The sequence below is a fragment of the Cynara cardunculus genome (assembly GCF_001531365.2).
Source record: "Cynara cardunculus var. scolymus isolate 2C chromosome LG 16, CcrdV1, whole genome shotgun sequence".
In the NCBI taxonomy this organism is placed as follows: Eukaryota; Viridiplantae; Streptophyta; class Magnoliopsida; order Asterales; family Asteraceae; genus Cynara; species Cynara cardunculus.
In genome coordinates this window covers 10,217,460-10,229,636 of record NC_037543.1, presented here as the reverse complement: position 1 = coordinate 10,229,636, position 12,177 = coordinate 10,217,460, and the positions used below count along the sequence as shown (strand labels likewise).

At 37.1% G+C, this 12,177-nt stretch overlaps 1 protein-coding gene across 1 annotated transcript; it reads left to right on the top strand.

The window, feature by feature from the left end:
* The first annotated feature begins 581 nt into the window (after positions 1 to 581).
* On the top strand, positions 582 to 10,907 carry LOC112499684 (GTP-binding protein OBGC, chloroplastic). The gene is made up of 7 exons (XM_025103009.1): positions 582 to 1,546; positions 5,072 to 5,345; positions 5,593 to 5,881; positions 7,253 to 7,412; positions 9,571 to 9,679; positions 10,096 to 10,231; positions 10,704 to 10,907. The coding sequence occupies exons 1-6, from the start codon at positions 591 to 593 to the stop codon at positions 10,183 to 10,185; spliced, it is 1,878 nt and encodes a 625-aa protein (XP_024958777.1). The 5' UTR covers positions 582 to 590; the 3' UTR covers positions 10,186 to 10,231; positions 10,704 to 10,907.
* Positions 10,908 to 12,177: the final 1,270 nt, after the last annotated feature.

Sequence of the window (12,177 nt, the reverse complement as noted above, 5' to 3'; positions counted from 1 at the left end):
TGATACTAATTATTAATCTTATTGATATAATTTATTAATCTTATTGATATAAATTTTTGTTATAGATATTATTATAAATGATGAAAAATAAATTTTTATATGTTAAAAAATCAAATAAGTTAATAAGCAATCTCAAACACTCCTATAAGTCAATAATATAGAAGACTGTCTTTTTTTGTCATTTTTCAGATATAAACAAAATTTGTCAAACACTAAAAACAACTTATCAGCTTATTGCAGTTTGGTACCGCTATAAGCTAATCCAAACATTTTTCACAAAACTCTGATTTGATACCGCATAAGTTAATAGGCACTTTTACAAAAAAAAAAACATAAGTTGTTTTAAATAAGCAATCCCAAACACCCCATAATCTTATCCGATAAGAACAAAGACAAAAATCAAGTCTTACCAGATAAATGGGAATGAGGATTTGTCATGATAAATTGTTACATACGATACGTTTTAATGAATAAAATCTTAAAAGATAAAGTAAGCTATGGTTTTGAATCGGGTAAGTCTTTGGTTAAACGGCGCTTGTATGCATTTTGCAAATACTATTACGCCCATCCAGTTCTTTGAGCTCCCAAAAATGGCGTCTGTCTCCTCCTCCTTATCCCTCTGCTTCCTTTCTCCTCATGCCCAAGCTCGCTCCAACAAACCTCCACGTAAACAGCTTTCTCTCAAGAAGCCTAAGAGCATTAGCCCCTCTCCTCCACAGCCTCTCTCCTTCGTCTCCGGCGGCCAAGCCACCACCTACACTCGTCTACCTCCCAGAGACGATGACTTATTGTTCCTTTCCGAATCAGCTACAGAGATCAAATTGTCCGATTTAGTAATTCCCACCCATAAACCAAAGAAACCCACCTTTGCTACTGAAGATAAGATAGAGGATGATGTAGAATCCAGTACCAATGAGGAGGAGCCAGGGTTTGATTATGGGAAATTTGAGTTATTTGAGATAAATTCTGACGATGAAATTGAAGATGACAAGTTTGATGAAGATGAATTGGAATTTGAGAACAAAGGAGAAGAAGATGATGATGAGGATAATGAGAGAGAGAAGGAGAAAGGAGTGCCTGCAGTTATGAGATGTTTTGACAGGGCGAAAATCTATGTAAGGTCCGGGGATGGAGGTAATGGAGTGGTGGCCTTCCGCCGTGAGAAATTCGTGCCGTTAGGTGGACCTTCCGGTGGCGATGGTGGAAGAGGAGGAAATGTATATTTGGAAGTTGATGGTTCCATGAATTCTTTGCTACCGTTTAGGAACAGCATTCATTTTCGGGCTGAGAGAGGGAGTCATGGGCAGGGGAGCAAGATGAATGGAGCAAAGGGAGAGGATGTTGTTGTGAAGGTGCCACCTGGGACTGTGGTGAGGGCCGCCGGAAAAGATGGGGTTCCGGGAGATGTGTTGTTAGAGTTGTTACATCGAGGGGATAGGGCTTTATTGTTGCCTGGTGGAAGAGGTGGAAGGGGAAATGCTTCCTTTAAGTCAGGGGCCAATAAGGTGCCTAGAATTGCAGAGGATGGAGAAGAGGGTCCTGAAATGTGAGTCTTCCATAACTTTCGCAGACTAATTTCTTTTGATTTTCAGTTTTTAAGTTCATATATGCAGGTTTTGACATAAAAAATTTGAGTTACAACTAAGGGCGTGCTTATTAGCTGCTTAACGAGTGGGTCTCACAACTTATTCCGTTATATACAACTGTTTGGTAGTGACTTAATGACATAGAAAGTAGCTTATTTGGCAACCTTCTAGGAGAAGCAAAATGCAGAAAAAGTTTTTTCCAAACCAGCCCCTCCCAATTAAAAAACACTCTCCTTCCATCCATGAAAAAACCCTCCCAAACAAAAAACTTTCCTAATCTATATAGACAGATTAATCCCCACACACAACTTTAACCATACAACACTTGATCAAAAACCAACCAAACAGCCCCTAAGGCTAAGGATAATAGGGCATATGAAACAAGTATTAAGGCAGAAAATTGCAAGTTCGATTAAACCTCTGGGTGTAGCTGTGTTGTTTTTTATTGGCTTTTTAAAGATGAAGCCTCAACGGTGATCTCTGGTCGAGGATTGTGTACTCAATAATGTACCAGAAGTGATTCCCCAACTAAATCATCTTCACGTTCTAGCTTATCATAGTAGTTTTTTGTGCTGATTGTATATATGTGATTGTGGTCTAATTTTACTTATTTATTTCTTTCAAGTATGTTAACCTGTTGATTCTTAAAAATGGTGCTTGCCAGTAAAAAATAGTACATAAAAACAAATTCCTAAGAAAAAATTAAAGAAAGAGGCAAAGATATGACAAGTACATGGTGTTCTTAGACCTGGAGAAGACTTTTGATAGTGTCACGAGACGTGATTTGGAGGAGCATGGAGGAGAGAGGAGGATCATGGAGATGTCGGGGCAATACAAGATATGTATGGAAACTCAAGGACTTTTGTCAGGATTCCAGTGGGCGACACAGGTTACTTCCCGTGGAAATAGGGCTACACCATGGATCAACGTTAAGGCTATTCCTTCTTTGTTGCGATTTTGATTGAGATTTCACAATGGATCCTAGGGAGTGTTCATTGGTGTTTGTTATTCACTAATGACATTAAGTTGGTACTTGGTAGATGAGTTGGAAGACAGAGATGAAAGAAAGGTTGGAGCAGCGGACGCAGCATTGGAAACACAAGTTTTTGGGCATTAGCCAATTAGAATTGTTCATATTTTTTGATTGAACAGAAAAGACCGCTCCAAAACCAAAATTCTTATGGTGCAACTTCAGTAGTGAACAACGGAGGAAAAAAATCTTACAAGGTTTCCAATGATAAGGTTCTGTGGAACAAAATCGGGTTTAGAAGAAACCAAAAAAGCCATATAAATTGAGGGGAAATTGTGATGGTTTGGACACTTTCACAGGAGACGGATGCCTAAACTGGTGAGGAGGGTAGAAAACATGATAGTTGAAGGGGGTCAGGAGGAGCAGAGTGACGAAGATGTGGGATGAACAACTGAGGTTGGACATGGCGTGCTTAGACATTTCCGAGGACATGACCTCTGATAGGAGTTTTTGGAGACACAAGACCTGGGGTAGGACCTGTGGGTAACATGACTGGGAAAAGGGGAAAGTGAAAGGATATAAGGTGTGGTGACTGGTGAGACAGGGAGAGGGTTGGAGAGCCAACAGATAGGTTTTTAGAGCATTAAGAAAGATAGAGGGATGTTTAGTTTGTCGTACTGTTCTTGTGTAACCTCTTTTACTGTTTTCTAGTCTTGATTCTTCTTTTGGAAGTTCTTCGTAATTTATCTTTTGGTCTCGAGTTCCTTCCTACTTTTCAATTTCTTCCAATTGCTTTTGACAAACTTTATGAAGCACTCGGTGTTCCACCAAAATCTTTTTGCAAACTTCTTTCGCAAGCCAGAGGTCGTCATGGAAACAGCTGGTCTACTCTTTTGGGTAGAAAGTTAGGTCTGAGTACATCTTTCCCCCAGACCCTACTTCCGAGTGGAAAATACTGGGTTATTTGTTTGGTTTGCTAAATGTTAATAAATTGAGGGGCTGTTTGGTAACCTCTTAATGGTGACATTAAGAGGGAACCTCTTAATCGGTAAGAGGTTGGGGTTGTTTGGCATAAAAAATTGAACCTCTTAATGGTGACAATAATCTCTTAATGATTTAGCATCTAAGGGCTTGCCTAATGGTTCAGATCCATTTTGTTCCTTATTTGCCCTTCACTTTCACACCATGTTTCTTCCTTCCTTTCACACCTTCTTCCATTCTTCTCTCTTTTTTAATTCCTCCACCTCACCACGTTCATTCATCCTCTTCTGCAACTTATTATTAAATCCCTTTTGACTTCCCCTTCTCATCATCTCCTAATCACCACCATTTTCTTCCCCTTTCCATCCACACAAATGGGTCTATGTAGTAGCAAAACCAAATGGGCATAAACCAAGGTCAACATCCGACGAACCCAACATATTCTACACCAAATCTCCGGAGCCGGCTGTCCAAATTCTGGCCAGAAAACAACCACCACCACCACCCCCTGACACTATTCTTGGCAAACCATTTGAGGATGTTAAACAACATTACACAATGGGGAAAGAATTGGGTAGAGGTCAATTTGGTGTTACATATCTTTGTACACAAAAAAACAACTGGTCAAAGGTATGCCTGCAAATCAACATTGAAAAAGAAACTGGTCACAAACGTAAACTCCATTGTGGTATCGAATAAGCTTCTCTGTGACAAAAATGGGTTTGGAAATCAAGACGAAACTTTCGGAATTTTGAGTTCTCAGTTGACATTCATGGCGGATTTGGGTGTTTTCCGGTCAAAAACATTGAATATTTTGTCTTCTGTGTCGAAACCCACATCGAGAAGATGACATGGATGGAAGGCCTTTTGGTACTCAAAATAGAGGGTTAAAATGGTAATTTATTGTCATTCAGAGAACAGTTACCAAACAACATTATTTCATTCAACACTTAACCATTCTGGCCCTCTTAACCATTCTGACCACTTAACCAGTTTGCACCAAACCATTCAGCAACCGCCAAACAGCCCCTGAGACCAAAGCGAACAAAACAATATCTTTGAGCATCTTACACGCCAGTACTCTATCTATCCGTATGCTCAAATTGCTGAATGTTAGGGGCCGTTTACCAAACACTTACCCGGTAAGCGTTTACTGGTAAAATTAAACACTATCACTTACTTACCGGGTAGATTTTAGTCCACCAAAACGGCATCGTATGCAATAATTTACCCGGTAAGCGCTAACCATGTTAAGAGTTGCCACGATCACTTACCAGGTAAGACTTCGGTCCCTGCCTTCGTTTTTACCGGGTAAGATTCTTAGTCCTTTCATATTCATCCAGTAAAGTAATGTGACTTGGTAAGTACTTACCCGGGTAAGCATTTGGTAAAAGGCACCTTACTTATTTAAGATCTACACGGGGTCAATTGACCCGGCTTGTTCGTATTAACAATCTGCTTAGCAGGTCCATCCTAAGATACTGCTGATTTTTGTGTATGTTTTCTGGTATTTAATCATGGTGTTTTTGAGCAGGTGGTTGGAATTGGAGCTGAAGTTGGTTGCAGATATTGGAATAGTGGGTGCTCCGAATGCAGGAAAAAGCACTTTTCTCAGTGTTATTAGCGCTGCTCAGCCGAACATTGCAAATTACCCCTTCACTACGCTACTTCCCAATTTGGGTGTGGTCTCATTTGATTATGATGCTTCTATCGTTGTGGCAGATCTTCCAGGTTTACTTGAAGGAGCACACCGAGGTTTTGGTTTGGGCCATGAGTTTCTTCGCCATACTGAAAGATGTTCAGCTCTGGTATATTTTTTTTCGCATTCAACTCACGTCTTTGTTGCACATCTCTTTCCGAAAACATATTACTTCACATATGAAAGCAAAACCAACCTCAATGAATCTTTTTCTTTTACTGTTTCTTATGCGATTACATTAACTCTCCACATCTTTCTGAAAGTTCTGCACAGAATACTGATTTTCTTAACAACTTATTATGCGTTTGAAAATATTATCGTAAATTAATAGTTGTGTCATCGGAATGGAGGCTTAGGTACATATTGTTGATGGCTCGTCTCAACAACCAGAATACGAATATGATGCAGTTCGACTTGAGCTAGAAATGTTCAGTCCTGAAATTGCTGAAAAGCCGTTTATAGTTGCATACAACAAAATGGATCTCCCTGAGGCATATGAAAAGTGGAAATCATTCCAGGAGAACCTTCGTTCACGTGGGATTGAACCTTTTTGCATAAGTGCAATAAATAGAGACGGGACTCGAGAATTGATTACCGCAGCTTATGAGCTTGTACGGCAAAGAATTGAAGATGCAAAAGATGAAAGTAAGAATTCATCTTCGCTAAAATTTATGTGCACATGTTCTGTCTTCCCCATTTGTTACTACCATTACTTTCTCTTTTGATGGAGAGTTTATTTTGGCAGATAAAACATGACTATTACCATGTTTTGCTGTCATTGTCCCATAAATAGAAAGAACAACTATATTTGCACGCTTAATGAAAAAGAAAACCATATTTTAAATAGAATTCTGATGGAAAACACACTCTCATACCTCAAAGTATGGCTTTCTGGTAATAACTCCCTGAAGGATTATAGCATCTTTCTTTGCTAGTGCCAGTGACATAAATTATCCAATTATGTAGATTGTTTAGTGGGATTTATCTAGTTACTTAGACCATAATGAACTAACCCAGATAGGTCCTTCATTTTAGTCTGTATGAATGACCTAATAGACCACCAAACGGTTATGTGACACAAAACATGAAGGTAGCATGTTGGTTCTTCTTCTCTTAGCACATGCGTAACAGAGATAACCTTAGAAAATATTATCTATCCACTATCGTCATGGTGATCAATGGTGGAGTCTGATGATCTGTGAAATGTTGGTGCAGTTTCTGTAGTGTTGTTAAGTGTTGCTAAAGATGATACTTTTTTCGTGTAATGGAACTTATAGTCAGCAGTGATGATTTCTACTAAAAGGCGGTGATTGTAGGTTACACCACCTTTGACTCCTTCAAGGAGTTGTGATAGTGAAAAATGGAAATGACGACAATGGTCATCTATTGGTGGTTAAGAAGCAAAACTTGGGATAGGATTTTTTTTCCGTATCGTGAAGATGAAATTGGAGGATGAACGTTGGCAAAATGATGTTTTTGGGATAACCATGGGTACCTGGGCTAGCTTGTGCACACCTCAACTAATCCCGTGGGACCCTAAAGATAACAGCCAGGAAAATCTCTGGTGGTTCTGAGGAGTGAGGAGAGTTGAACTGGTGACCTATAGGGAGGAACCAAGGCCTAACCTATATTTGCCGGTTGAGTTGAGCTTGCCCTTAAGGTTTTGCCAAAATAATGTTGTATTCTATGTAGTGAGATTGGTACCTGTAATAATAGTTATCAAATAAAGGGAATTGATACACTGATTTCTAGTGCAACAAGTACTGGTAAAATCTATTTATTTTCTTGGAACAGTTAATCAAGTTAAAGGATTTTGTTGAACCAAAACAAGTTGAGAGAATGGTCATTTGTAACAGTTGGATAGGGCCTGCTGGTGTATCCTTCAACTATTATTATATGCTCTTGGGGCAGTTAAAGTTATTATCATGTGGAGGACCTGAAACATTCTTCTTATATTCTGAGTTCATGTCTTGATGCACATATAGTTGGTATCTTATTAAGTCCTGCCTCATGCAGGTTGGAGAGAGCCTGCACATTTCAGTCACGTGGCTGAAATGGTGAAAAAGCAGCGTACTGCTCCGATCAATGATTTTGAAATCTCTCATGATACTACTTCCAATACATGGCATATTGAAGGAGCAGGCTTGCAACGATTTGTTCAAATGACAAACTGGAAGTGAGTTTGCTCTCTCTCTCTCTCTCTCTCTCTATATATATATATATATATATATATATATGCATTATATACAGGTTCATTTGAGAACCATGAGAACCAACTATTCATGATGAATATCATGACAAATATTCATGAATGAAGATGCTGATATTCATGATGAATAATATTCACAAATATTTATGTATATTTATCATAAATAGTTGGTTCTCAAAATAATTACAGTTCCTAAAGGAACTTTCCCCCATATATAGTCGGTACGAGAACGGTACCTATTTAAGAGAATAAGAAAACGATTGAATCACATGTGATTTTACACTAACATCATGTACAAAATCACTTGTGATTCACGCGACTTTGCCCTGCGACCTGAACGCGGCCAAAGTCGCCTCGCACCTTTTTTGACCATTAATGTAAAATCACATGTGATTTTGCACATGATTTGACTGTTTTCCTATTCTCTTACATAGCATTCTTGTTTGATCCTCCCTATATATATATATATCTCCTATGTATGTGTCATTCCCCTGTCAAGCATCATGCTCTGCAGAAGCTGGCTGCTTGATATGTTGTACGCACTTGCAGTGTCAGGTGACAAAGCAATAAAATAACCTCGAACAACAATTGGTACATAATAGAGTTCGTTGATTCTCCCCACTCAAGCCTTGATTCATTCGTGTGATAACAAAAGAGACAACACTACGTAATAAATGTGCACACTTGTATGATATAACACGTTTCTTGGGTTAAATGTTTACCAGTTATACATGATAAAACTAATTCCAAGCAATCACGAACATATCAGATATTTGAAAAGACTTGTCTTCCTTTACTCTTGGTTCTCCCTGTTCTCACTTATCACCAGAATAGGTTAAAAAGAAAAGTGGGTGTCTTGATTCACAAACATTTGAAACACCAAAACTCTTAAGATCTCAAATGTTGTTAGTATCATAATTCATAAGCTTACAATATGCACCAAATTGTTAGTACACTTAATTTTTTGTGGGTGACTATGGAGTCGTATTTCCTCATTCATGTTTTGACAATACCTCCCCATGACTATTAATCTAGGAATAAGTGCCTGTTTGTTAGCTGCCTAATAAGCTTAATGAGATTCATGGCTTATTTGGTCAGTTATATGTGACTGTTTGGTAGTGGCTTAATGATATAGAAAATGGCTTATTCAGTAAGCTTCTAGGGGGAGCTTTATGCAGAAAGACAAGTTTTTAGTCAAACATGCCCCTCCCAATTAAAAACGCGCTTCTTCCATATATGAAAAAGCTCTCTAAACAAAAACCTTCCCAATCTATACAGACGGATTAATCTATATACCGACAGCTATATTTACATAGGACTTGATGGAATACGAACCAAACATCCCCGAAATTTGTTTACATTCTTAGCTTTCTCATAATAAAGGTTTATTAGAACTTGGTATCTCAATGTATGATTAGAGTTGTTCTCAAAAAGTGTGCATTCATAAATCATCTTAAAGCTCATTTTGGAATAGAGATTTGCTTTTGACCTTTTGACTACCCTCTATGTGTATAAAGTTACAAGTTCAAAATCTTAGCCCTTAACTCCAAGATGTAAGAATATTAATTTGATTCCAAGCAAAACTAGTTATACTTTCATGCATGGAGATGCTATAACGTTCACTTAGCCTATTTCTAATAACGTCTAAATATGTTATGGAAAAATTATACGAACAATTATTGCGTAGTATGTACTAATTACAGGTTGGAGGAGTTGATTTGTGGAAAACAATTTAATATTTTGATTTATTACCTCCGTTTTAATTTTTTTTAAGTTATTAGTTCTTGCTATTTACATTATGCGTGGTAGTTTTGTGGTCAAAATCAGGGTTTACAAGTAGGAAGAGCGTTTTTGGGTCCTTCATGTCAACCAAACTCATATGGTCCACGACCCATTTTCACCCGTTCTTAAAAAAATGGTGATTTTGGACCGTTGACCATTTCAGCCCTTTATCGAATCTTACCCAACCCGCACATTTGGTAGTTCTACAAACCACCTATGTTGTTCATCTTTCTACTAGCATATTAGAAATTAATTCATGTATGAAATTAAACTTTATTTTGTTTCTTTACTTGGTTTCTATACGTAACTTGAAAAGTATTGACATCTACTTGTCCTGCAATAGATATATGGATTCTGATAGAAGGTTCCAGCATGTTCTAGAGGCATGTGGTGTTAACAAGTCTTTAATTAAACAAGGTGTGAAGGAAGGTGATACAGTTATCATTGGCGAGGTATGTTACTTTGTTCTCAAACTGATTTCCCAGAAAGACCCCAACCCATCAAAACCAAACAATAGAAAAGAAGATAGGAATACTTAAACCTTGGGGGGTTAGCTCACCTGCAATAAGGCTTGGGACTTTGGGGCTCCTCCCCCGTTTGAGTCCCTCCAAAGCCATTGGGGTTTTTACCGACCGCTATCTTCACTACTCCCGTTGAGATGCGTGCAAGCTGGCCCGGACACCCATGGCTACCAAAAAAGAAGATAGGAATACCCCTTTCGAGGTTTAATGATTGTTTTAGCGGAAAGAACTTGCATGCACCTTAAGTGGAATGTCATCGGCTAAAATGTGTTTCATGCCGAAGTATTCTTGTTCACATCTATTACGAACTTGGACTAATTGTTGAAAAGTCTTGTTGTTTATGGTAGATGGAGATGGTGTGGCATGATTCTCCGACCAATTCCGGCCCTAATAGGAAGCTCTCAACAGGATCTGTCAAATGGGCTGATTGGAAATGATCCATGTATGTCCTCCTCTGAAGAAAGGTGCTGCTTATTTATGAAGGTGTGTATCGTCCAACCACATAGTCCTCCTCGCTTGATTCTTTTAATTTTTTGTTTTGCAAACATGGGGTTTTCACGAAAACATCCTCTCTACCCCAAAACCTTGTCTCTATGTGAGATTTATTAGGTTGGTTTGGTTTGGTTGTATTTATCCATCAACACGTGACATATGATTCACTTGCCATTTTGCAATACACAAAGGTGTGATTTGAACTTAGGATCTCTATGTAACTTGAATAGGTTTAAACCACCTTAGCAATCCCAAGTGGACATTTCTGGCTTTTATACTACAATCATAGCACCCTATTCGGCTTTCATCATATGGGATGGGTAGCGGATACGTTTGTGTACATCTCGTGATCCTACTTTTGAGTGGGATATATTGGGATCATTTGATTTGGTGATTTCATTTGTAGAATGAACATGGCAATTGCTACTTTGCAAAACCTAATGGGTAAGCATTTTATGTGCAGTGGCTGACAGATGTTGATGGGCTGGGGATGATTAGTGAAGTAGTTGATATACAAGTTGAAAGGTTATTTATATAATTTTGTTGCATATAGGAGTAGCGTCAAGTCATAACTTATTCATTAGTGTTGTATTGTAATTAGTTTCTGACATAAATTTTGAAGATAGTAATAGCCCTTCTGATAGAAACATAAGCATGCCCTTTGAAAGAGGTTGTTGGTCCGTACCAATTATACTTTTTTTTCTGTTTTAACCGATTAAAATACATCCTCTTGGAGACCGGTTGAAACCGGACCAATTATTGGAGGACCCGTAACTAGATTAGAATCTTTAGCCGTATTAGTTAGGGTACTCGCACAATGTAGCAAGATACATTTTGATTTTAATATTTCATTTTATTTTTTATCTCAATTGATGTTATAGCATGATCTTATGTGATTTTGAAAAAACGATAATGTTTTTATTTTTTAATAAAATATAAATATGAAGATATCATAAAATTTTGACAAAAATATATCGATAAAGTATCAAATTAATTATTTAAAATTTATATTTTTTGTGTAATTTTTTATTAAAATTTAATTTAGATTCAATAACAAAGTAATTTATATTTGGTTTAATAAAATATATTTTTCTTATAAAGATAATAATTAATTATTTTGTTAAAACTCGATAATTATCCTAATTATATTTTAGATTTTTTATATTTCAAAATGAAATGTTTATCCTTTACTTGATTATGTTTATCCGCAGTTAGTTACACGAATTCAAACATGGAGCTTTAATAAGTTGTATTTATGCATAGTTTAATTGTAATCTTGAATTTTAAGTAATATGCATTAATATACGGTACTTCATGCATAAAAATGGTTTTTAAGAGTTTTTGTTAAATGCTTTATAATATAGTATAGATAAGTTTTAGGACGGGGTTTCGCAAGGGCTGGGGCCAATTTTCATGTCAGGTCTAAAAAAATGAAACTATTTATTCATGTATACAGTTTTTATTAATTACTTTTGTTGAGAAGTTAACTTTAAACTAATATAAACTCACTCCTAAAGTTTTGTCATGTGACAACTGTCAAATTTGAGCTTCCAAGTTAGCTCTTATTAAGTTTATATTAGTGTTATTAAAGATAATTTATAAAATTAGGAGTTAGTTAGATTAGTTTGGCCGAAAATTTCTAGAGTCTCAGGTAGTTGCTTAGAAAGTCCGGTTCCGATCCGTAACTATCTGAAACGTCCTATATAGTGCCAAATGCTCCAATTTATACCCAATTTATATAAAACACAAAGTTTTAGTGTTTTAAATATAAAACCTTTTTATTTAAATGAATTTAGCCAACATGGGTTTTTAATTTGAAGAAAAATGTCAAAATTGAGAAAAATGACATTTTAGCAATTTTGGTCTTTAGTTTTTTTTATAAAAAAAAAATTATATAGAAGGTGGGCTTGGGCCATCCCATGGCCGGCCCCTTCCCC